The 27,959-nt window shown below is 33.2% G+C and overlaps 1 protein-coding gene across 2 annotated transcripts in view; it reads left to right on the forward strand.

The window, feature by feature from the left end:
• The window catches only part of ASZ1 (ankyrin repeat, SAM and basic leucine zipper domain containing 1), a 53,202-nt gene that overhangs the window by 14,151 nt on the left and 11,092 nt on the right, over positions 1–27,959 (forward strand). Inside the window, exons 5-9 of one of the 2 annotated variants that reach the window (XM_039860558.1) lie at positions 22,989–23,100; positions 23,619–23,753; positions 25,265–25,389; positions 26,125–26,200; positions 27,196–27,252. In XM_039860558.1, the coding sequence (XP_039716492.1) occupies positions 22,989–23,100; positions 23,619–23,753; positions 25,265–25,389; positions 26,125–26,200; positions 27,196–27,252 (505 nt within the window). The remainder of the gene's footprint in view (positions 1–22,988; positions 23,101–23,618; positions 23,754–25,264; positions 25,390–26,124; positions 26,201–27,195; positions 27,253–27,959) is intronic. The other variant, XM_039860559.1, reaches the window with a different exon arrangement.

Consider the following 27,959-nt stretch of genomic DNA (forward strand, 5'->3'; position numbering starts at 1 on the left):
TGCCTGTAGAACACACTTCTTTTTGTCTATTAGGTGAAATCCAAAACTCTCCAGAATTTGATCCCACCTTATTAACTAATCTCTTTTATTTCATTTATACAATTTCAGCACTGTTGCTCAGATACATGGTCATTCCTGCCTCTGTGTTTATGCTTTTGCTTTTCTTTGGTTTGGATTATCCTCTCTTTCCCTCACTGTGTATTCAAATTATGCTTTCCAGGGCCAGATTAATACTCTGTTAAGCTTTCCCATGCAGTTACAGCCCATAAGAATGCTGTTGGTTTATAAGCTATTTGGGGTGGGGAATGAGGTTAGTTAGAACATTTTTAGCCATCTCATGTGTCGTTCTCTCATTGGTTTCATGTATGGAAGTCTTCATTTCACTCTGAGCTACTTGACTACGGTAGTAACATACATATTTTTTTATTCCTTCGTAATTCTTTTATATGATATGTATCAAGTTCTTATTAAATTTAATAGATTTGAAGTAGAATGATCATTTGTCTTTTATTTGCAAAACTTAAACATATAGTTTGTGAAGTAATTAATATCATAATCCATTTATGCCACAAAGTTTGAAGCATTACTTGGAGCCAAAAGATCTAGGTCCAAATACTATCTTGAGAACTTGTCCAAGTTAATAAAGCTATTAACTCTTTTTATAATCTGTGAAACTCAGTGTCCTTAGTGATTGATAGATGTGATACCTAGCTAGCCAGTAGGGTGGCTCTGAGAATTAAAACAAGATAAGGAATGTGAATGTACTTAACATGCTGCCATTTCATAGATTCTTATCAAATGTTACATTTAGTTAGTAATATTGTCTGTGTTGTGTTATGAGAGCCACAATTTCTGATTGATTTATGCAGCTAAACTAATAAGTATACTATTTTTCTTTAAACATTTATTTTAATAAAGTACACATAAATGCATATGTATTCTTATCTGTTGTTTTGACTGAACTTTAAAAATGATTATTTAACTATTTCAATATGCACAAATATCCGGATTATCATTGCAGTTGGTCATGAGTAAATGAGAGTTGGGAAGGTAGAAAGAATGAATATAAACTACCCTTTCTAGTAGCTTAGCAAGAGAGAAGACTTATAGAAGACTCATTGTGTAAATGGGAGTGTCACATACATTATTGACTTAAACAGTTTTTCAAGTCTGTTCTAACTGCTGAAAGAATGAATTTTTTTTTAAGTGAGACTGGAGTTTGCCTAATACTCCTTAAAAAGATTACTCAGGTAGTGAATTTCAATCCATCTTCAGAAGTCTCTCTTTGGACTTTGGTATCAACTAGGTTTATGTCATCTATATTTTCACACACACACACACACAAAATTGAAATAAAAACCAAACATATTTCATGTATTCTGACATTTTTTTCACATATTAGTATCTCTGAAATTATTGTACCTCCTAAAATTGATGGTGTCTTAGATCTAGTGAAATAGATTTGTTACTTACCTATTTTAGTAGTTTTGTCTTAATTTATACTTTTTATATTTAGGGATGTCTGGTAGTACTAGAAGTCCTGGGAGAAATGAGTAGTGTAAAAATAACATTTTAAGCTTTCTCTCATGATTTTATAGCTTTCAAAAATTTAATTTTTTCTTACATAAACATACTGTATTTTAGATTTTTACCACCAGAATAGGTTGTTACTTTTTGTATATTAATGGTCTTGTGCTAAAGAATTTTAGAAGGATGATTGCTGATACAAATGAAGTATAAGAATGAAAAATTAATGTATCACTATACTACCTTACATACACAAATAGATGATATTTTCCTAACAAGAAGCAGAGTGCTACAATTATATTTCCTTTTGGAAATTTTTCCCACATTCTAGTGTTATGGCAACAACCTCACGAATACCTATACAGTGGTCCCCCCTTATCCGTGGTTTCAATTTTCTCGGTTTCAGCTACCCAAGGTCAACCATGTATTGTCAGAAGGTAGCTGAACACTACATCACAATGCCTGTGCCATTCACTTCACTTTATCTGATCACGTAGGCATTGTATCATCTCACATCATCATAAGAATTAGGGTGAGTACAATACAATAAGATATTTTGAGAGAGACCACATTCATGTAACTTTTATTATGGTATATTGTTTGTAATTGTTGTACTTTATAATTGTTGTTAATCTCTTACTATGCCTGATTTACAAATTTAACTATCGTAGATATATATGCATAGGAAAAAAACGTGTATATAGGGTTCGATACTATTCGTGGTTTCAGGCATCCACTGGGGGTCTTAGAACATACCCTCCGCAGATACGGGAGGGCTGCTGTACAGAGAAGTGAATCCATTTTTGCTGGGAAAATTTAATATCTTCTATTGATATGTCTTTGTGGAACTGTGCAATAATTAGAATCTTTGTTTAGTTAAGAATTTACTGAATCTTAGTCTTGTCAAGATACTAGTTTTTAATATCCACTGGCACTTATTAAAGTCAATGAAGACAGTAAAAGTTAAGAAAAACCACACAAAACTTTTGCATATCAAAGCTATAATTCATATAGTCTAAGAAAAGCCACGTTTTGCCTAATTCGAATTTTGCTTTAAATGTGCTTTAAATAAAATAATAGTATGGTTAAAGGTCCCTTTGTATCTGCCCCAGTCATATTCCCTTTGCTTCTTTCTTTCCTAGAAGCAACCAGTCTTAAATTTGTATGTATTTTTTCTACCTAAGTTTGTGATTTTACACACACACACACACACACACACACACACACACACACACACATTACCTCAGCACATATACATGAAATCATCCACTCATCTGTAAACATTATGTAATATCATTTGGCATGTTTTTTAATTCTACTTTTTATCAAGATCTGATTTACAAACTGAAATGCACAGATCTTAAGTGTACAGTTTGAAATATGAGAAATAAATACACCTATGTAGCTCACATCCCTTTCAAAGTAGAGAACAGGTTTTTATTACTCTGGGAAGTTCCTTAGGTCTCTTTCAAGACAATCTCCTGAATCTTAGAGGCAACAACTCTTTTTTTTTTTCTTTTTTCTATTCTGGATTACTGTTCTGTTTAGTACTTCATACGTTATATACTCTTAGTGTCTGAATTCTTTCACTCAGCATAGTGTTTTTAAGGTACATTCATGGTTTTGTATCAGTAGTTCATTTCTTTTTATTGCTGATAAATATTCCAGTGTTTGAATATGTCAGGTTTTTTTTTTTTTAAATTCTCCTAGTTTTCTTTTTGTTTCTGACTTCTAGCTTAATTCCAGTGTGGTATGAGAACTTGTTCTATATATTTCAGATCTTTGAAATATGATGAGACATTCTTTATGGCCTAGACATATGGTCGGTTTGTGTAAATGTTCCATGTACACAAGAAAATAATTTGGCAACAGTTGGATATAATGGTCTGTGTGTATTAATTAAGCCATATTTATTCTGTTCAGATCTTCTAAATGACTGCTGATTTTTTTGCTTTGCTTGTCCTGTCAGTTACTGTGATTTGTGTTTCGGTCAACTTTTGCTTATATTTTAGGGCCACTATATGCCTGATGCAATGACTTTTTATTCTTATGAAATGTGAGTCTCTGTATTTTTAATAATAATTCTTCATTATAATACATTTGTCTAATATTAGAATGACTATATCAGCATTCCTTTATTTTTTTGATTCTATGGTAATCTTTTTTCATCCTTTTGCTTTCAGTCTTTTATATGTGCTTTTATTTAAAGTAAGCAACATATAGCTCTTCTTTTTTAATCCAGATTGATTAACAATAGTTTTAATTGGACTGTTCAGTCCATTTGTACTTAGGGTGCATACTGATATATCTAGTTCATTTAGTTAGTGCTCTTTTTCCAAGATTATTTTTGTACTAGTCTTTTTATTCCATTTCCTGTCTTGCCAGTTATTCATTCTATTATTCTTTGAGTGGCTACTCTATAGAGATTATAACATGTATTCTTTACTTATTAGAGTCTATTATAAATGAGTTCTTTTATCAATTCTTGGACAGTGGCAAGAATCTTAGAATATTTTAACTCCATTTGCCTGTCTCATCCTTGCCTTTGTCCTATTGTCATATTTTTCAAATCTATACATATTTTAAACATCGCAGTACATTATTGTCATTTTATTATTGCTATCAATTATGTTGTTATATAAGCTTTTATTTAGATTTACTCACATATTCATCTTTTTTGGTGTTCTTCAGTCCATCTTATATTTGCATGTTTCAATTAGGGATTGTTTTTCTTCTGAAACCTTTCTTTAGTTATTTGCTGTTGACAAAGTCTGTTTTTGTCTGAAAATCTTTTTATTTCACTTTAAGTCTGAAAGTTATTTTTATTGAGTATAGACTTCTAGGTTAGAAGTTACTTCCTTTTAGTATTTTTAAGCTATCATTTTATTGTTTCCTGGCCTCCATTGTTTCTCTCGCAAAGCCAGCTGTGAAGTCTTATTGTTGATCCTTTGTAGGTGTTGTATTTTATCTTGTAGTTGTTTTTAAGATTTTCTATTTGTCTCTTGTTCTGGATAACTTTGCTATGATATCCCTAGGTATAATTTTCTCAGAATTTGTTCAGCTTTGGGTTCATAGAACTTCTCAAATTGGTTGTTTGATATTTTATGACTGTGGGAAATTTTTCAACTAGTTCGTCTTCAGATACTACTTTTGTCTCATTGTCTTGCTTCTCTCTAAGTGGGATTTAGACCATTACACCCCTATCACATGTATCTCTTCACACTCTTCTTTATTTTCTATCCTTTTTCCCCTCTGTATTTCACCTAGGTCTTTTCTTCTGGCCTATCTTCCAGGTTACTAATCTTATTCTTTTGTAGCTAATCTGGTATTAAACCCATCTATTAACATCTTAATTTTAGTAATCCTGTTTTTCATTTCTAGAGTTTCTGATTGCCTCTTCCCCCCCTCCCCCTCGCAAACTCTGTTCTCTAAATTTTGAAGTGTATTTCTGATAACATATATAGATCTGTTTTTATTTTCTCTTTCTCTTTTCTTTTGGTCACTTGATTTTGTCTCCTAGAATGCCTAGTAATTTTTATGGAATGATAAACATTTGTATAGGTTTGTTTGCTTCCAGAAGATACTTAATTTTCTTCTGAGTAGCAGTTAGAAACTTGATCTAATTAGGGATTATAACGGTTCAGGTGGTGTTTCAGGATTAGTATATTTTCCCAATAGGCCTTCAGTGGTCTCAACTCAAACTTGAAGTGTTTACCTGAGCCATTCTCTCTTTGAAGGTTGTCAGACAAACTAAAAAAGAAATAAATAATAAAGATTTTTCAAGATTCTTGGAGCCTGCAAACTTTGAACACAGCTAAGAAAAAAAATAAATAAATAAAAAACACAAATATTCCAAAGAAGAAAGAAAAGTTAAAAGTTCTTATAATAAAAGTACATTCTTGAGAACAGTCAGTCCTTCATTCTTAGCCGTAGGATTGTCCAGGACGGTTAGCAGTCAGATGTCAGGCAGTCACGATGATGGATGCCAGGTGGTATAGAGGATGGCCTCCAGGAGGTTTGGTCATGTCTGGTGGTCTGGATAATGGATGTCAGGTGGTTATCAGATGGCCTGAATATGTGATCTTCAGTGGGCAATTTAGAGGGTTATCTGGAGTTCCAGATGAATATCCAGGCATTGATGCAGGACTAGAAAATTCAAAATAGTTTTAAGTTCTCAGGCTAGTTAGAGTAAGAGTGGAGACTTTCCTCATGCTTCAACCTTTATAATGTTAATTTTAGCAACTTGCTTAAAGTGACTGCATTTCACATATTCTCTACCTTCACTCTTTCCTTGGGGTCATGAATGCCAAAATTTTTCTCCTCATCTTTATGGAAGTACTATAAGCCCCTCTTAGTTTCTCTGCCTCTTAACACCTGGTTTGTAGCCTCCCTCCTCACAAGTATTTTGTGTATCTTAGGAATCTGCAAATGCCTTGAAGCTAAAAGCCCAACAGAAGATTACCTCTCTGCCCTTCCTTTATTCCAGACTCTTAATTCCTGGAGTTCTTGGTTGGTAGTCCTAACTTCCAGTTTTAGTGTCTCTAGCCCCATAAGAAGGTGTAGGGTACAGGCCACAGCTTTCTGCTTATGCTACCCAGGAATTGGCAAATGTCTTAAGGGAACAAATGGCAGAGAATGTAGGACTCAGTTCAACAAATGTTTCTTTTCTCTCCAGGATCTTGGCTTCTCATGTTCTGGCTGCCTTGGTTTTTCTGCAGTGCCTTCAAACATATTTTATATTTTATCAGCTTTTATGTTTTATCAGCTTCGTTAGTACGAGAGTTGATCTACTAAAACTACTCTGATAGCTGGAAATGGACGACCAATTTACAGCATTTTATCATTGTCAAAAATCTCCTTTTTCATACTTTTCATTATTCTCCCATCTAAAAGCTGTTTTAAGGAGACTAAAAACAGTGGATAATACTGAACTGTACAGTAAAAATGTGACATGAAAACAAACCAACCACTTTACCCTTAGTACAGAGAAATGATAAATACATCATTATGAAGATATATTATTTTTCCATGTCAAATTGGGAGTTTTGTTTCTGCTTTTCTTATGCCATCTAGTGGAGGTTTTATTGAAACGAAATAACAGGAAGTGAGATGAATGATAGGCTGCGTATCATCTAAAAATAATTTTAATTATGGTAACAGTATACATAAGCTTTATGTTTTTTAACTAACTCTTGAGCATTAACAATTTTAAGGAAATTTGGTAGACAAAGAATGAAACAATATCACTAGTAAATTCAATTCAGCTGGGTTTTATTAAACAATATCTGCTAAGTACTGGAAGATACAAGGTAAAAGACCAAGTCTGCCTCAAGACTTTAGACATTTAAAACAGTAAGATTAGAGGTAGTAGTAGTTGTTTCTAGGAATAGTAATTAGGAGAATTTAACGGAAATGAATATGACAAATGTAAGAAGCTTCCTACAGGTTTATTTTTTGAACTGAGGTTTGAAGAATGAATAGAATTTAGCCAACTTATGATGGTACAGGATACTGTTCAATGTAGGTGCATGTTCAGGTGGAGAAGGATGAGAGAGCGTGTTTCATTTAGGCAATTATAAGTTATATAACCAGATCATATGATATTGGAGTAGAAAATGAGTGAGAATTCAGCAATGGCTAGATAATAACCTGTGTAATTTATGCTAAAAAATATTAATTTCATCCTGAAAGTTATTGAACAGTTTTAAGAATGGACATATTAGTATTTTATAAAGGTTATTCTAACAGCAGGATGAGGATGAATTGGAGCTAAGAGGTCCAGACAAGATGCTGTTGTTCTAGCCAAAGCGATGGAATATGAATTCAAAATTTAAAACATCAAGTAATTTTGCCTGAATTTGAAGAGCATTAATTCCATTGTACCACAAGACAGTTTTCAAATTTTATTTAATTTTATTTAAAATTCTGATCATAAAAGATTCCTGTTAAAAATTTTTTTAAATTGTGTAAGTTAGAAAGTAAAAAGTCTCCTGTTTTCTCTTTACTTCTTATAGCAGGTTGTTATATATTTTTGCAGAACTTCTTCCATGTGTTAGCATTTTTCTTTTGTGTTAAGTGGGTTTATATACTACATACTCTGTTACAATTGGCTTTTTTAACTAAACAGTGTTTCATGGACACTTGTCAATATGTATAGATATAGTTCTCTCTTTATAATGGCTGCATAATCCACTGTATTGATGTGATATCATTATTTACGCTCAAATTTTATTGAAGAATATTTGGATTGATTTTAGGTTTTTAAAAGTATTACAAAAAATGCTACGGTGACTATCTGGCAACATAAGTAGGTTTTCTATAGAACATATTCTGTAAGTAGAGTTGCTAACACAAATATATGTAATTTAGAATTGTGATAGGTGTTGCCAAAGTGTGTCTTCTGAAAAAGTTGAATTGCTTTTTACTACCTGCAGCAGTGTTTGAGAGAACTCACACAGTGATATCACTGGACATTTTTGATGTTCTGAATTTTCCAATCTGATTTGTAAATTATGATACCTCATTTTAGTTTCTATGCTTTTCAATAATACTTAATTGATTAGTCTTTCACATTTTTGTTAGTCATTTATATTTATTTCTCTATTAATTGACTGTGACCTTTGCCATTTTTGTATTTGGTTGTCCGCTTGTTTCTTACTGATTTATAAGACCTTTTCAAATATTGGAACTTCTAACTTTTTATTGTTTTATGTTTTGAAGATGCTGTTTCTAGTTTGTTTTTGTTTATGCTGTTTTTGTTGTTCAATTTTTATGTTGTGATTTTTATCTTTTTAAAAAAATTGTCAGAAAGCTTACTTCCCAAAAAAGTCTTGGGCTCAGAGTTTAACAGGTTACTTCTTTAAAACTTCCAAAAAATAGATTACATCATTATAATTTAAATAGATCCAGAGCATAATGAATGAGCAGAGCATAATGAATAATCAGCAAAATGAATGTTATCAGCAAATTAAATGAATAATATCCAGCAATTCAAATGAGATTCATGTTAACTATGAAAAATGATTCAACATTAGGAAAATAAATTTTATAAATAGGTCAAGAGATTTTTTTTAAGTGGATTATTATTATAATAGATGCTGGAAGGGTGTTTTATAAAAGTTAAAATCAAAATCCTATTACCATAACCTTAGTAAAATATGATTAAATGAATAGTTCTTTAATTTCATAAAAATATATCTGAAACCAAAACAAGTCATATGCTTAATGGAGAAACACTAGCAGCATTTGCAAGACAAGGATGCTTTATTATATGCTCTTTTTTTTGTCTTAAAATTGTTTTGAGATCTGTAAGGCAAACAGTTAATGCAAGAAAAGAAAACAAAAGATACAAATAAAGATTAAAAATAGCTAATAATGACAGAGCATTTACTTTGAGCCTAGGGCTATTCTGATTGTTGAATATAGTTACTTCATTACCAGATTATGATAATACCACAAATAGATGCCACTAATGTAGAAACTATTATTATGACCATATGAAGTTCTTGAAACTGGGCAATAAGAGTTTAAGAAACTTGCTCAAGATTACAAGCCAGTAAATGCTGAAAATGAGATTTGAACTTAAACAGACTGACTTGACTTGTACTTAGAAGTATACTACTTATACTCTCAACTAGGAGTTTATAAGTCTCTAAAGTTTGGTACAGAGCTATGCTCATTTGTTTACATATTGTTTCAGGCTGCTTTTGTGCTACAGCAGCAGTGTTGAGTGGTTATGACATAGCCCTATATGTTCCGTAAGCCTAAAAGATTTACTTTACAGAAAAAATTTCCCACCCTTAAACCATTGAACTGTGTTTCCTTTGATAAAATTATTAAGCCTTTTTTATTAGGAAAAGGAGGACAAAATTATATGTGCATGGCTGGGTAAGCCCAAGATAATCAACTCAGAAATTTAGAAATAGTAATCATAAAGTGAAGTAGATTTTTTTAATATTAATGCAAAATTCAGTTGGTTTCCAGTTTACACATAATAACAAGCTTGAGAATACAATGAAATTATATATCCCAGTCTCAAGCAAAAATATAAATATCTAAAAATAACAAGAAATGTGAAGGACTCAGATGAAGAGAAGTTTAAAACTACAGTGAGTTAATAAAAAGAGATTGAATAGTCATGTTAAGTTCTTGGCTAGAATGACTCAGCATTAAAAAGAATTTTATATAAATTAGTTTATGAAATTAAACATTGTATTCAGAGTAACAAAGGGATTGTTTTAACTTGATGAAATGATTCTAAAAATTCTGAGAGAAAAACATGGAAATAAGGTCAGGAATTTTCTGAAAAATAGGTTTATAACTTCAAGATACTCAACTGAATACACTAAAGTCTTGCCCTTCCACAGCATATTTCAGACATCCATAAAGTTTTTAAAAAGTTCTACTTGACACAAAGGCAGTTATCTCTGATAGAAATGAAGTAACTCCGTAGAGAAAAGAAACACTCTCTGGCAATCCCTAAGAACTGCATTATCTGTAGGCCAGGCCATGGTTGGTGGCTTCAGTTTTCACCATCAGAGGGGTCTGTACAGGCTAGAAGATGGGTGCACAACCACAAATTGCCAAAATCTGGAGAATGTAAGCATCATAAAAGAAGAACAACGAATTCAAAAAGTAACTTAGAGTAGAGAAAGTGGAGAAAAATGAAAGAATCTAAAAAGGACTTATTCCTGTGAGCAATAAAAGAGAGATTTGCCTGCACAAAGTAACAAACAGGAATTATGAAACAAGTACAGTGAATTATTAAAAAATAACCTTATTTAATATTAAAAATAAGTATACGTGAAGAGTAGCAGATGAGACTCACCTGAAGAGCTGATTAGTGGACTATAAGATAGATATGAGGCAATCATATCTATCTTATACATCAAAAAGGGTTACAAAGGAAAAAGTAAAACATGGAGAATCATACCAAAAGTTCTAACATCTGTCTAATATTAGAGTTCCAGAAAGAATTCTGCCACAAAAAAATGCATGAACTTAGAAGAGGACACTGAGACTTCTGGTGAAGATGGTAGAGTTGGTAAACGCTGTACTCACCTCCTCCCACAACCAAATCAAAATTACAACTAAATTGTAGAACAATCACCCTTGGGAACCACAAGAACTAGCTGAACATAAGTTTTATAACAGAGGATAATGAAGAAGAAGCCATGTTGAAACTGAGTAAAGGAGTGGAGCCACTAAACAGGCTGGTCCCACACCCACATGTGGTATTTAAGAACTGGGAGGGATATCTCTGCTGTAGACGTCCCCACTGAGGAGTGAGGGGTCCCAGCTTCACACCAGGCTTCCTAGCCCAGAGCACCAGTGTCAGGAAGAGGAGCCCTCACAATAAATGGTTGTGAAAATCAGCAGGGACTCAGTCCAGGTGAGACAGATAACTTCTATAGACACAGGCATCCTCTTAAAGGGCCCTTGCACAGACTCACTCACTCAAACACTTGTCCTAAGCTCCAGAGAAGGGACAACACCAGGGACATATGGGGAAGAACTGGATTGTTTGGCTTCAGGGCCAGGACTAGGGGGCAGCTCTCCCCAGGAATAGAGTGCCTGCAGGCACAGTTGTTCCTTTGTTGAGCCCTTCCCCCAGCACAGCCTGGAGGCATAGCTGGACATTAAATCTCAGTCTCTATTAGCCTGGCCAACACAGCTCTTGTCCCATCCTGGTGATCCTCTGAGACCACAACCCCCCAATTCATGCCTCTGGCTTGAACCTCTTTTAGAGGCTAATCCACACAAGCTGCCTTTCAGGCTCTATGCTGTAGACTTTCCTAAAATCTGTGAAAGATCCACAAACTCAAGCAAGCAGCGTCTGGCCTCAGCATGCTATATACCTCTTGTTAAGTGGCCCCAAGCTCAGCACTAGTGGCAGCTGTCCTTGGTTCATAGCAAAGTCACTCCTGGGTGCCTCCAAGCCCAGCAAAAGTAGCTACTAATCACAGATCACTTCGTAGCCCCTACTAGGTAGCTCCAAGCCAGAAACAAGCAGTGTCCAACCTTGCCTGCACTTTAGCCCCTCCCAAGAAGCCCTATAACCATTATACCTAATGGCTGGCTTCAGACCACACCAGATCATCACCTAATTAGCACTACAAATGACATACCCAAAGAGCGTACTGGGAAGGCACCAGAGCCTTGCTAAAGTGAATCCTCTTAATGGAGTCAGCCCCAACACAACAGCTCCATATACTATAGTCTTGGCCAGTTCTCATAGTCAGTCAGCCTGAGGGTCAGTCCCACCCAGTGGCGTGCTAACGGCAATCAAGGCCCAACTACAGTAGGAAAACACAGCACACACAAGGGTCACCCCTGGAGTACCCACCTTAGATGATGAGGGAGACAGCAACCCTGAGCTCCACAGAACACCTGCTACATAAGGCCGCTCTATCAAGACTGAGATGTAGTGGATCTACCTAATACATAGAAACAAACACAGGAGGTAGCCAAAATGAGATGAAACATCCCAAATGAAAGAACAGGACAAAACTCCAGAAGAAAAACTAAACATAATAGAAGCAAGTGATCTACCAGATGCAGAATTCAAAACACTAGTTATAAGGATGCTCAGTGAACTTAGGGAAAGAACAAATAATTTCAGTGAGAATTTCAACAAAGAGATAAAAAACATAAAAAGAACCAGTCAGAAATGAAGACTATAATAACTGAAATGAAGAATACATTAGAGGGAATCAACAGCAGGTTAGATGAAGCAGAATATTGAATCAACGATCTAGAAGATATGGTAGCAGGAAACACCCAATTAGACCAGCAACAAGAAAAGAATTTAAGGGGCCTTTGAGACAACATCAAGCATTCTAACATTCGCATTATAGGGTACCATAAGGAGAAGAGAGCAAAGAATTGAAAACTTATTTGAAGAAATAATGAAGGAAAACTTTCCTAATCTGGTGAAGGAAACAGACATAAAACCCAGGAAGCACAGAGCCACAAGTAAGATTAACCCAGAGACCCACACCAAGACATATCATAATTAAAGTGCCAAAAATTAAAGATGAGAGAATCTTAAAAACAGCAAGTGAAAAGCAGTTAGTTACCTACAAGGGAGCTCCCTATAGACTGTCAGCTGATTTTTCAACTGAAACTTTGCAGGACGGAAGGGATTGGCATGAAATATTAAAAGTGATGGAAAACAAGGACCTACAACCAAGATTACCCTACCCCAGAAGGCTATCATTTAGAATCCGAGGAGAGCTAAAGAGCTTCCCAGACAAGAGAAAGCTGAAAGTGTTCACCACCACCAAACCGGTTTTACAAAAAATGTTAAAGGAACTTCTTTAAGGAAAAGAGGAGAAAAAATTTTTAATGTAAGAAAATATCACAAAGAAAAATAATTCTCACTGTAAAGTATTTACATAATAAAAGCAGTAGGTCAACCAACAGTAAAGTTAGTATGAAAGTTAAAAGGTAGATGTAGAAAGGTCATGTGTAATCACAACAGTAAATTAAGGGACACACACAGATGAAAAATAATGACAAAAACAAACATGAAGGGGGTGAGTAAAAGTTGTGACTTTAGAATGTGTTCAAACCTAATTGACCATCAGCTTAAATAGACTGCTATAAACATTGCTTAGTATATATGAAGCACATGATAACATGATAACAAAGCAAAAATCTATAAGAGATATACAAGAAGTAAAGAGAAACACTACAGAAAGTCATCAACATGCAAAAGAAGAGAGCAGGAGAATAAGGAGCAGAGTAATCACGAAACAATCAGAAAACAATTGATAAAGTGGCAATAATTACATAGCAAACTACATACCTAAATGCTCCAACCAAAAATGAATGGATAAAGAAGAGGTGGTACATATACACAATGGAATATCATTCAGCCATAAAAAAGAATGAAATCTGGAGAAGATATTCACTGACGATACATCTGATAAGGGATTAATATCCAAAATATAGAAAGAACTCATACAACTCAACAACAACAAAAAATTCAATTGAAAACTGCGCAGAAGACCTGAACAGATACTTCTCTAAAGAGGAAATACAGATGACCAATAGACATATGAAAAGATGCTCAAGGTTGCTAATCATCAGAGAAATGCAAATTAAAACCACAATGAGATATCACCTCACACCTGTCAGAATGGTTGTCATCAGTAAATCAAAGAACAAGTGTTGGTGAGGATGCAGAGAAAAGGGAATCCTCATACATTGTTGGTGAGATTGCAAATTGGTACAGCTGCTGTGGAAAACAGAATGGAGGTTTCGCAAAAAATTAAAAATGGCTATACCTTTTGACCCAGTAATTGCACTTCTGGGTATTTATCCAAAGAAAACCAAGACAATAATCCATAAGGATCTATGCACCCCAATATTCATGGCAGCACAATTTACAATAGCCAAGATACGGAAGCAACCTAAATGCCCGTCAACAGATGATTGGATAACGAAGTTATGGTTCATATATACAATGGAATATTACTCAGACATTAAAAAAAAAATGAAATCCTACCATTTGCAGCGATGTGAACGGACCTAGAAATTATTAAGCTGAGTGAAATAAGTCAGAGAAAGATAAATACCAAATGATTTCACTTATATGCAGAATCTAAGGGAAAAAAAGAAACTAATCAAAAACAGACTCACAAATATAGTGGACAATTTGGTGATGGACGGGGTGTCGTTGAAAGGCTAGGAGAATGGGGTGAAGGGTTAAAGAAGTACAAATTAGTAGCTGATAGATGGTCACAGGGATGGGGAGCACAGCATAGGGAATGTTGTTGGCATTAACATAATGGCTAGATGGAAAACCAAAAGAGAGAAGGAGCAGTTAGGGGGATCGTTTTATAAACTACATAGATGTCTAACGAATTTACTATATACTCGAAACTAATTTAAAAAAATTATTTAAAAAAGTTAGAAAAATGAAATCTTACCACTTATAACATGGATCTATCTAGAGGGTATAATACTAAGTGAAATAAGTTAGGCATTAAAAAAAAACGAAATCCTACCATTTGCAGCGATGTGAATGGACCTAGAATGGATTCACTTATATATGGAATCTATAAAACCAAATAAATGAACAATCAAAACTCATAGATACAGAGGACAAACTGATGTCAGATAGGAGGAGGATTGGATGCCCAGTGAAAAAAGAAAAAAAATTAAGAGTTCAAATTGGAAGTTATAGAATAGCCATGTTGGTGTAAAGTACAGCTTAGGGAATATAGTCAATAAAATTTTAAGAACTATATATGGTGTCAGGTGGGCGTCTTATTTGGGGGATTGCTTTGTAAGTTACATAAATACCTAACCACTATACTATACACCTGAAACTAGTATAATATTGAATGCTCAATGTAATTGGAAAAAAATTTTTTAAAGAGTTCCAGAAGGAGAAAATAGAAGATAAATAGACTAGATTTGAAACATAATGGCCAAGAATGTTCCCAAACTGAACACACAAATTATTATTTTTTTTACCATCTGAAGTGTTTTATAGTTCTTATTTTATTTATTCAGTTAGATTTTAAAAAAAAATTTAGTTTCAAGTATACAATACATTGGTTAGACATCTATATAGTTCATAAAACGATCTCCCTAATTGACTCCTCCCTCCCCTGACCCTCCACCTTGCCAACATATTAATACTAACTGCATTCCCTCTGCTGTGCTCCGCATCCCCGTGACCATCCATCAGCTACTAATTTGTACTTCTTTAGCCATCAACTCATTCTCCCAGCCCTCCAAACCCCCCTCCCCTCTGTCTGACACCAAATTGCCCACTATATTTGTGAGTCTGTTTTTGATTAGTTTGTTCTTTTTATTCCTTAGATTCCACATATGAGTGAAATCATAGTGTTTATTTTTCTCCGTCTGACTTAAACACCTTCTAGGTCCATCAAAGCAATATTTTTTTCCATCCCCTTCGTTTTCATATGTAGGGGTCATGTTTTCTTATCCTTTCAGGTACTCTATCTTTTAGTTGGAGCACTTTGTTCTTTTCCATTTAAGATACTTATTGATAGGAATGTAGTTACTATTCTTTATTCCTGTTTTTGATACATGTTTTTTCTTCTTAAAGAAGTCCCTCCAATGTATCCTGTAATACTGGCTCGGTGGTGATAAATTCCTTTAGTTTCTTTTTGTCTGGGAAGCTCTTTATCTGTCCTTCAACTCTAAATGCTAGCTTTGCTGGATAAAGTATTCTTGGTTGAATATCCCGGGTCTTCATCCTGTCAAATATTTTTTGCCAAGCCCTTGTGTCCTGCATAGTTCCTTTTGAGAAATCAGTTGCCAGTCTTATGGGTGTTCCTGATCTGTTTTTCTCTTGCTGCTTTTAATATTCTTTCTTTGTATTTAATCTTTGTCATTTATGATGTGTCTTGGTGTGGGCCTCATTGGATCCCTGATTTTTGGAATTCTCTGAGTTTCCTAGAGTTTTATGTCCATTTCCTTCACCAGTTCAGGGAAATTTCCATCATCATTTCTTCAAACAACTGTTCAGCATCTTGATTTTCTTCAGTTATGCCAATGAGACTAATATTTGAGGCCTTAATAGTGTTCTGTATGCTCCTTAAATTATTTTTATAGTCTTGGCATCTTTTTTCTTGCCATTCTGATTGAGTGTCCTGATTGGACAGTGGCTTCCCTGTCCTCAAGATAGGACATTGGATCTTCTTCTTATTCAATTTTGTTTATTCTTTTGTTTATTCCATTGAATATACTTCTCATCTCAGATAATGTGTTCTCCATTTCAGACTGGTCCCTTTTTATAATTTCCATTTCCATTTTTATGTTTTTTATCTCTTTGTTGAAGTTCTCACTGAGTTTATCCACACTTCCCAAAAGATCATTGAGCATCTTTATAACCAGTGTTTTGAACTCCGCATCTGTTAAATTACTTGACTCCATTATATCTGGATCTCTGTTCTGTTCTCTCATATGGTTTCTACTTCTTTGTCCCATTTGGCTTCTTTTCTGTGCCTCTTTCTATGTACTAAGCAAAGCTCCTAAGTCTCCCGGGTTTTATTAGTGTGGATTTGTGAAGTAGGTGTCCAGTGGCACAGTCCTGAGAGCGGTTCAGCTGCAGGCCAAATTTAGCCTAAGCCTCTACCCCTCCGGGGCCACCCGTTAAGATTCAGCAAGCAATCCACAGATGCTGTGCTTATAGTTGCCTCAAAAGGCCACATCAGAAACCGAGGCTGCCGCCAGTGTGTCTCAGCAAGGAGCATCTGACTCACTGAGGATACACCTGGATATGGCTAAGGTAGAGCTGCAAGTTGGGGAAGGCGGGTTTTCCAGAAATCCTCTGGGCTGAGCGACCTTTGTTATCCAGTTTGATGACATCACAGCTATGGCAGTGCTGTGTCTGTGCACTGGTAGGTGGGAGGGCTCAAAAGGGAACGATAGATACCGCCGGCACTTCTGTACAGAGTGTGTCTCCCCTCGGCTCTCACTCTGACAATGTTTCCCTGTAAGTCCCTGGTGCCGCCCCCCACCGCCCGCCCCCCGCACGCAGCCGAACCAGTACTGATTCTCAGAATGAGCAGAACCGGCACTGTTGCTCAGAACAAGCAGGTCCATCACCGCAAAAATCCACTAGCGAACGCGGCCTCTTTAAGAGGCATCTGCTCCTGTCACAGCCTCGGTCTCACTCAGCCGCTCGAGACTGGGCAGCCCTACGTCCTCGCCCCGTCCTACCTTCTGCCATTGCAGAGTTGTATGGCTTATTCCTCTAGATCCCAGGCAATTTTTCCCTGCTGCTCCTCCTTGTTTCTGTCGCAGCTTTGATTTGGTAGCCAGAGGGATGAACAGAGCCTCTACCATCTACACCTTTTTTTCCCACCTAACACAAATTCTTATAATTTTGAGATCTACTAGGTGAAAAACAAGGTTTACAGATGTACACAAATGTAAATAAAAATTAATATAGAGAGATACATCATAATGAACCTCAGAATGTCAAGAATAAAGGGGAAAATCCTAAAAGTTACCTATACAAAAAATAATTATCAAGACAATTCCTGTCAAAAATGACCATCTGACATTAGACTTCTTATTAACAACCGTATGATCTGAGAAATAAACTTTGAACATATGATTTTATATTTAGTCATTCTATCATTGAAGAGTGAAGGGAAAATAAAGATATTTTCACATATACGAGAACTTAAAGTTATCTTCAGCATGGGCCCTAGTGATATTGTGAGTGAGGTTGTACTGTGTATAGAATTTTAGTGAAAAGAGAAGGGCACTAAGGACAGAAGCCTCTGAAATACATACTTTTAAATGCTAGGAAAATAGAGTCCAGTAACTGTTGACCTTTGCCAAAGCAGTTGTACTAGAAGAAGCAGGCAGAATAAAATTTCAGTGATTTAAAGAGAGAATGGAATTAAAGAATTTTTTACATTAAATCTCAGGAAATAAATAAGATGGAAATTCATATTGGAAGTAAAGTGATAGTAGCCCAAATAATTACCATGTCACTTGAGTAGACCAGTTATGAAATTTTATAAATTCCCTGAAGAGATCATAAGACTGTCATGAATTGAGAAGAATTTTTAAGATCAAAGAGTTCATTTAGATTTCATTAATTTATAACAGGCAGGAAACTACAGAGGTTACAACTTTCTATAGATGCAAACCCACTAGAAGAATTGTTCTGTTCCCTCTCAAAACTGTCTTGCAACATTATTGATGGTATCAGTAACTTTAATAACTGTTTAGAAGCTGAGTAATATACCTTCTAGGTGCTCTAGACCCTGTTACAGTTTACTATTTCATTCAGGAAATTCAGCTTGGAAGTTAGAAACCAATGCAGCATTTCAGTAACACATTTTTCAGTAATGCTCTGAAGCTTCTTAGTAAGCAAACTATACAAATCTAGTTTTCTTATCTAGGAGAAAATAAGCATCTGTAAGAAGCCATTTATGTCCATGTGAATTTACATACAGAAAACTATATCCATGCTGGGTTCTGGGATTCCAAAAGAAATTGGTATTTAGAAGAATCTCAATTTCAGCACAATTTCAGAACAAATTTCAATACAAGTTCAGAAAATGTCACCTAAAATTTTCAGTAATAAGGTTCAATCAAATGGAACACTCACATTTTAATGTCACTTTTGGATACTCTGCCAAAGATTGTCACCTCCTGGAAATTATACAGCTTTATTTAGGTTCCTAAATTTCCCATATTGTGGAGTGAGTTTATGAAATTTGTCCTGTATTTCATTATCAAATACAAAATTTAGAGAAAGAGAACTTTAGATTTCTCTATATCAGGATAGATTGCAAAGAAGAATAATTCGTAAGAGAATCTTTTGGAGGATAGATACTCAGACAAATCTTTAATCACATACCAACAGTAATCCTTCACCAAAAATTTATTTTTCTAAACATAAATTTTTTATCCCTAAAGTAAGGCTGTCTACTTCAGAAGGTTGTCATGAGCAATGAATGAGATAATTACCTAGCACAGTACAATGTTCTTGCTCCTCCAAATTAACAGACATTCAATGCTAGAGTTACAAAATTCTGATGATTTTATGTTCTAAATTAGTGTTTACATTTATGTTGTTTTTTATATGAGTTGAACTAATATGAACTAAGACTTTCACAAATTATAAAAAAATGGTTTTGCCCTTTTCATTTTTTTATTTCTATGCAATTATAGTTTATTGTGAGTTTGTTTATTTGTTATAGTTTATTGTGAGTTTGGGAATGTTATATGTATTCCATAAGAAATACCCCAGACAATTACAGCCTTTAGATAGGAAAGAATGCAACTAAATACTGCATAAGATATTATACAGTGCTTAATTAATTTTAATAAATTTCCAATAGCAGTAGGCATGTTAAAATCTTGAAAAGTCATTTTAAGATTTTTCTTGGTTATAACTCAAATCACTGTTACTCTGTATAAATAACAAGGTTAAAGTAACCTAGGACTAAATAAATGTATAATTACATAAGAAAGACTTGCTGAGTTGTGGTAAGCTTGTTTAAATCACTCTAATTCCATTTCAGTGGGATGGTTTTCTACTCAGGATGGAAAAAATGTTATTCTGAGTTATTAGAAATGCACAAGTGAAATGAGAGATTGTGCCAGTATTACTGAATCATATATTCAGAAAAATATTTTAAGCTGAAAATAGTTTATGACATGAAAACAGGATTTTGGCAGTCTTATAACTTGTCACATCTTCATAAACCTCATTGATATATGCTAGGATTACAACAGAACTCATAAAACTTCCAGTATATGCAAAACATGTTCATGTTCAACCATCTTTGGTCTATGTTTGTTCTGTGGTGGTTCTAAATGGGCAGTGACTTGGTTTTGTATATTACAATACCTCCAGCCCTTAGAATAGTATATGTCATGTGTAAGTGCTTAGTAAACATGTTATGAAGGAATGAAAGATAACACATTAGGCACTTCTTATGTATTAAATTATTTAATCCTTGTAACAACTTCTTGAAGTATATACTGTTATTATCTCCAGGTTATAGGTGGAGAAATTGAAGCATAGACATTAATTTGCTCAGAGTCACAGCTAGTAAGTAGTAGATCTAAAATTTTAAATTATTCTGATTTAAAATATTCTGATTCCAGAACTCGTACTTTTAACCACTGTACTGTATGTATCTCCTCTTATAATCAAGATCTGAAGACCTGTGTTTTAGGCTAGAGATGTCTGAATCCAAGTCATTAGTGGACTGATGACTGCAAGTTGGGTACATACAAATATGTCATTGTGTATGTATACACATATGCTAATACTGGGTGTGGTTTTAATAAATAGCAGTAGATTTCCCTGTTTTCTGGTATATAAAAATACAGTTGATATTTTTATGTTGATCTTATGTCCTACAACCTTGTTAAATTCATTATTAGTTCTGATACTTCTTTCGTGAGTTCCATTGGGCTTTCTACAGAAAGATCATGTTATCTGTGAATAAAGACAATTAATTTTCTTTTTCAGTCTAGTTATCTTTTTTCTTATTTTATTGCACAAGTTAAACTTCTAGTACAATGTTGAATAGAAGTGATGAGAGCAGACATCTTTGTTTTTGTTCCAGATCTTAGGGGAAAAGCATTCACTCTTTCACCATTAAATATGACATTAGCTGTAAATTTTTCATAGATGCCCTTGTTGAAGAATGTCTCTTCTATTCTTAGGTTACTGAGAGTTTTTATTAGAAATGGACGTTGGATTTTGTAAAATGCTTATTCTGCATTTATTAAGATAATCATGGGTTTTTTTAGTTCAAATATCAAACTAACCTTGCATTCCTAGGATAACTACTTGGTTATGATATATTATTATTTTTATGTATTTTTGGATTCTGTTTGCCAAAATTTGTTCAGAATTTTTACATCTATGTTTGGTGTAATGTCTCTCTGCTTTTTGTTATTAGAGTATTTCTTACCTCAGAATTAATTGGGAAGTATTCTGTCCTTTCAGTTTACTAGAAGACTTTGTGTTGAATTGTGTTTTGTTTTGTTTTGTTTTGTTTCCATTAACTGTTTGGAAGGATTAACCAAGGAAGCCATCTGGGTCTGTTGTTTTCTTTGTGGGAGGTTTTTAATGACAAATTCAATTGTTATTTTTCAATTGTTATTTCTTTTGAGTGTGCTTTGGTAGTTTGACTCTGGGGAAATTTGTTTATTTAATCTAAGTTGTCTAATTTATTGGCATAAAGTTTTTCATAGTATTTCCTTATACTTTTAAAACCTGGAGAATCTGTATTGACGTCACCTCTCTTACTCCTGATAATTTGTGTCCTCTTTCTTTTTGTCATGATGAGTTTGGCTATAGGCTTGTCACTTTTATCGATTTTCTCTAAATAAGGATTTGAATAAGATGGAGTGCACAATATGAAGATTTAGGAAAAGATCGAGGGGACAGCACTTGCACAGTCCCTGAAAGGGAAATAACTTGGCACTTTCACAGAGAATAAATTATAAGTGGCCAAGAGTAGAAGCATGGAGGACAATTAATATCGATTATAGACTGCTTATAATAGCTAACAAGGTAGTGACAAGTGGTTAGATTCAGAATATATGAAGTTAGAGCCAATAGGACCTACTGATGACTTGTGTCTGGAGTGATGGAGAAGAATCAGGAACGATGCTTTGTCTTAGGCCTGAGAATGTGATTAATGGTAGCTTTGTGGTTAATGGAGCAGATTTGAGCTGTTGTGGGCAAAGAGGCATCAAGAAGTCTGATTTAGATTTAGTGAAGGATTTGAAGGATATTTGACTCAAATGATTTTTTTTCTGCGGTATATATTTTCTGTTAAGTTATCTAGGAAATTCACTCTTCATCTTATAGATTGTCGGATGAAGCCACTCAGTAGGAGATATTCAAGGTGGAAGAGGCAATGCTTAACAACTGTCTTAACATATTATTTCCCATAAAACATCGAAGTTGTAATATCCTAGGAAATAAAAGAAACAGATAAATCGTGAATCTTTCTGTGCTGCAGACATTGGTTGGAAGTGATTATATTTGGGATATACCTTATGTTAACAAACCTTATAGAGAAATGGTCTATTTATAGGTAGTGTATGTCATGTAAGCAACTAAAATGAACTTCTTTAATGAAATCAAAATAGAATTCTGAATTTATTTTTCTTTTGTGAAGTTTTTTGTATTTAAATCAGATATTTAAGGTGACTCAGGAAGAATCCCAGACCTCCTTTAAAACAGACCATGATACTACATTTAGCCCATGTAAAACTGACAGAATCTTTCTGGTGTCCTTTGTACTTGGTCCAGAAGCTGACTAACTTTCAGGAGTAGAGGGATTGAACCTTTAATTTTGGAAAATGATACACTAAAGGGAAATCACTATACTCTCCCAGAAAATAATCTGAGAGTCTGACTAATCTCTTTCTTGATTAGAGTAAGCCTTCCAGTCAGGGTAAAATTCTTTCAGTCCTAAACTAAAGTAGAATCATAATAGAATACATAACAAATAAGAGGAAGTTTTAAATTTACATTTTTATTTCGGCAATAGCTAAATAAAACATAATAAGCATTTAGTATGAGCAGTCCTGAGAGGGCAGACACCTAATTTGTGTCATTCATCACTATATTCCCAGTGTATGCATAATGCAAATACTTTGATATTTTTCTACTTGAATATGTAAATTAATGAAACCTTATTTTAGAAAGTGGGTTGTTTAGTGACTTTTTTTTCTGAAACACATTTCTTCACTAGAGGGTGCTGTGTAAGCATGCAGTACTAAAGCATGCAGTACTTCAATGTCATGTTCTTATTTGCTGAGAGATTGGAGTTTTAAATCACCTGATTTATTAAAAGTTTCCATTTCTTTTTTTGTTTTCAAACAATACTGATGGTATTGTGTACCTTAAAATTCATGAACTTGAATAACTGTTAATGACATCATTAACACAAATGTTTCTTTTCCTCCTCTTTTTTTAGGAGACTTATGACTCCAATTATGTATGCTGCACGAGATGGTCACCCTCAGGTTGTTGCTGTCCTTGTTGCTCATGGAGCAGAAGTTAATACCCAAGACGAGAATGGTTATACAGTGAGAATCGATTATACAATGTTCCTTTTTATTTTTAAGTGTCGATATCTCTTTATTAGTAGTAAGCAACAAAATTTTTTAAGAAGTAAAAATCACAGAAGGGCTGGGATATAATTGTAATTTGGTGAAGAAAAGCAACAGCTGAAGTAGAAAAAGGAATTATCTGACTCTCTCAGTCCTCACCCTTGACATAGAAGCTATAACACACAACAAAGCCTAGGTTCTAGAATACACGTAGTTTTTTTTATAGAAAGCAGTTCAGTGATTGGCAGGTAAATCTTTTTGTTATGTAACATCACTCAAGTACATAAAACATTTGCTTAGATAAAATCGGTGAGTATTGGAAGTTCTCTTTGCAATTATAATTTTGAAAATATGTTTACATTATATTGTGAAATGAAGAGATTGCATCGTTTCATTAATTAACCACGTTCACATTTTTAGTGTGTCATAAATACTGTTCTCTGTCTCATATATAGTCCCTCCCTTTAAACAATCTTTTCCCCCCACTTTTACAGGCTTTAACATGGGCAGCACGTCAGGGACATAAAAATGTAGTTTTGAAGTTGCTTGAACTCGGAGCTAATAAAATGCTACAAACCAAAGATGGAAAGACACCAAGTGAGATTGCAAAAAGAAATAAACATCTAGAGGTATTGTTCTATATATTAAACTAATTTTCTATGGCTTATTATGTTATTTGTTGAACTTTTGTATTATTTTGTTAGAATTCGCAACTGTACTAATAGTGTATCTGGCTATTATTAAATGCTTAAATATATAATTTTCCATCAGGTAATGAAAACTTTATTTTACTGGAGTATTCATCCTTTACTAAATAAGAGGTATTTATAATGTGATAATTTAAAAGCTATATAAAAGGATAATAAAGTCGTATTCTGGCCTTAGAAATAAAAATATAACAATTTACTTAAACATTTCAAACTGGTCCATATTTTTTAAAAATTAATTAGTGTATTAAGAAAGCTAGTAAAACTTTAAAATTTGAACATGTAATTAAAATATTGTTTTTAATTAATGCATATAGGACAATTTAAAAATTAAATCCTTTAAGGTACATTTACTTGTATACATGTGACAAGGTGTATAATATATAATAAAATGATAACATATTTAGGTATATAGTCTACTGTTATTCAGTTGTTAAAGTCAATTCAATGCCATACGTTAAATTATTTTATTGATATAAACTTTTATTCTAATTATTAAAACTCTCGGCCCAAGGTCTTTAATTTCTAAGCAAGAGTCAATTACAGTATAACTGTAAAGCTAAGTTATATCTTACAAGAGGTTCTAAAACTGAGTTTCTAAATTTGAAAGCATGTGATAAGGGTCCATCATATGCACTTTTACTGCAAGTAAAATAACTTTATTTTTTTAAGCAATCTGATAAACATGCCTATCATTTTCTAACTCAGGTCTACATTTCCAAAAGTATTCAAGAGTAAATAAATGCTAATCACTAAAGCCCTGTGAAACATCAAGAAGAAATTTATAGATGTTTTTCTAGGCTTTGAAAATTTAAAGACTTTTAATTAATTTACTGCATTATTAAATTTAGGGTACATGACACTTAATTTGATATATTAAGAAATTTATGAACATCAAAGATTAATTTGAGTCATAAATTGTTTCTTAAAGTGAGATTTGATTTTGTATTTTGGCTGATTGTGTGACATAACTGTGACTTAGTAAAAAGTTAGATTTTAAAACTAAAAACTTTCACTATATCTCTTTAAGATGTATAGTTGGAATTTGTATACATTTGGTTATGTTTATTATGTCCTTCCTACTTAACAGTGTATCTAAGTACTGCCTTAGTACTTAATCTGAGTCATTTACCAAAATGGAATTTTTACTTTTGTTTTATATGTTAGAGAAATTTTTTATTAATTACTATCTTTTTAAAATTTTTACTATTTTGAATTAGATGTACTTTTTTTTCTTTTCTGATTATTACTTTACATCAAGGAAATATTTACTTGATTTTTAAAAAGTTCTTCTCAGGGTGGTAAGTTGTGAATGTTTTGACCCTTTCACGTTGGTAAAATTTCTGGATAAAATAATATGTTTAGTTTCTTCTGACTGTAAGTGATAGTATTTAATAATGTTAACGGTATTTGAATGGCTTAACTTTTTTCAGATCTTCAACTTTCTTTCTTTGACTTTAAATCCATTGGAAGGAAAGCTTCAACAGCTAACTAAAGAAGAGACTATTTGTAAACTATTGACAGCAGATTCTGATAAAGAAAAAGATCACATATTTAGGTAACATAAAATGTTTTTGTTCAACAGGGTACATATAAATGAGTAAAAATTGTGCATGTTTTTATTACTTCTAGTATATGTGATGACATTTAAAATATGTGATATTTTAAACTTTTATAAGCATTTTTAAATATCACTTAGAAATGTATGGATTTTAAGTGCTTTGTTCTCCAGAATTTGAGAAAAAAATTTATATGTGTACTAACAGTAATGAGAATAATTTTTTACTTTAAATAAGATATCCACAATACAATTTATTTCCAAAGGTTTTGAAATTATATTTTTGTTAATGTTCAAATGATGCTAGATCTTGCTTCCTAATTCTTAACAGACTTCTCATTTTATAAGCTAAAATTTTCCCTGAACACCTTTGTTCAGTTAAGACCACAAAATTATTGTCGATTTACCCAGATTTAAAATTATTAAATTTTTACTTCCTGTAATTAAAGAGATTTTCATGTACAGAGATCTCACGAAAAACATACATCTTGGCAGATATTTTCATTCTTAGAAAAGATGAACTACATTTTACTATTGTCATTTTCTGTTTCCTTATATCTTTGCTCAATAAATATTCCTTGATGTAACATAGGTCTAGTGTGTAAATATGAAAATATATTCTATATAGATTCATTTTTACTCATTCTCTCTCTGCGTTATAAATATGTATTTATTGTTTGTGCATTTATAGTCTTTTTCTGAAATTTACATTGCTATAAATATATATATATATAGTTCATATACAGCATTTGGAGATCTGGAGATATTTTTACATGGTCTTGGACTCGAACATATGACAGATTTATTAAAGGTAAGATATTACATAAGCTACAATGAAGTATGTATATTTATTTGTTGGAAAACATAACATTAAATATGCATAAGCATGCTTATGAAAGGATCTCAAATGTATTTCCATAATTCATAGTACATCCCATTTTGAATTTAATAAGCATTTCAAAAATTTATTATTCTAGAAATTTACATAAATTAGAATTTAGCTGGATTAAACAGCTTTCACCCACTGCCTAAACTTCACAGAACTCCTGCTGGTACATCTAAGCCTTTACGTTTTTTTACAGTTGCTATATAGAATGTTAGATGCATAATTTTTAAACCAAACAAACCTGGTATCAGATTCTTGCTTTAATGGTTACTAACTGAAATATGTTACTTAAATCTGTCTTTTTTTTAATAAGGATAATACCTAGTGTAGGATTGTTATAAAGATTAAATCCATATGCCAAGTACTGTTGTAAGTACTTCAGGTATGCATCCTGGGATTTGAGTAGATGACAATTATCACCTGATTAGCTGATACTGAAGCATTAAAGCACTATTTAAGATAGGCTTTCTTTAGGAATATGTGCATTCTGTTTAGGTAGTTCAGAATTGGACTTCATTGTACAGCCTTGAAACTCGTTATTTGAGAAATGCTGAGTAAAACTAAATGTTATCGATAGTTTAATGCGATATATTTAGAAATTTAAAATATTCATGAAACATAATTTATGTCAAATTTTTTATAAGAGCTATTTTTCTTATGTAAAAAATGTAAGTTGTAATCATTTTCTTTGAATCCGGGAAACTAGCTATGTTTATACTTTTTTAATTGTACATATTATGACACTCATTATATCTACTCAGTCGTACAGTTCTGTACCCTCTTATCCTATCCCTTCTAGAAAGCTGAAAGTTGTTTAGGAGAGTAGCATATAACTGACTAATTTATATACACGTGGCTGCTTCTCCTCCTACTGTTTTATTTTTATTGAAAGGTGGTGTTTTTTTTTTCCTTTTCTATAGGAAAGGGATATAACTTTAAGACATCTTTTGACCATGAGGAAAGATGAGTTTACAAAGGTAGTGTCAATTTCAAAAAAAAAAAACTATTTCTAAAATTGTGAAACCTTTTATTGTCTGTTTTAAAAATCCTAGGGCTGTAGACTGTGAATGACCTTTTGCTGGATTATGAATTAGATAAGATTACAGATAACCATAACGAAAATCTTCTGTTACAGTACTAAGCTGCTTTTTAAAAACATTTAAAGTCTTAAGAGTAGTTTTTTTTAAAAAACTACTAGCCATGATATCTCAACTAAAACTCATGCTTCATTTCTAAATGTAAATTTAGATTTGTAAAACAGTAGAAAACATGTTACTTAGGAATAAGAGGGTTGTGTGTATGTGTGTGGGTATGAATGTGTCATCCAATTACTGCCTTTTGCTGGCTTCTCAAAATGATCAAGACCTGTTATTTTATCATCTAGTACTATTAAGGAGCAATTTGAAAATACTTTGGGAAATATGAGAGATACTTTAATAAATGGGCTACCCAAAAAGTTGTCATCTTCCTGAACATACTGGAACACATTGGCATGAACACATTGGAAATTCTAAATCTTCAGTATCACTGAAAATCAAAATAAACATACTACTTAGCTAAATCCAGGGTGTAAAATTTAGTTAATACTAAGGGCAGTTCTCACTTAATCACTGATAAAAATTTTAAGTAATATTTTGAAATAAAAATTGTTTTATTGTGATTGTTTAGAAAGACTGTATATTAA

This window comes from Pteropus medius, unplaced genomic scaffold, assembly GCF_902729225.1.
Source record: "Pteropus medius unplaced genomic scaffold, Ma_sr-lr_union100, whole genome shotgun sequence".
Lineage (NCBI taxonomy): Eukaryota > Metazoa > Chordata > Mammalia > Chiroptera > Pteropodidae > Pteropus > Pteropus medius.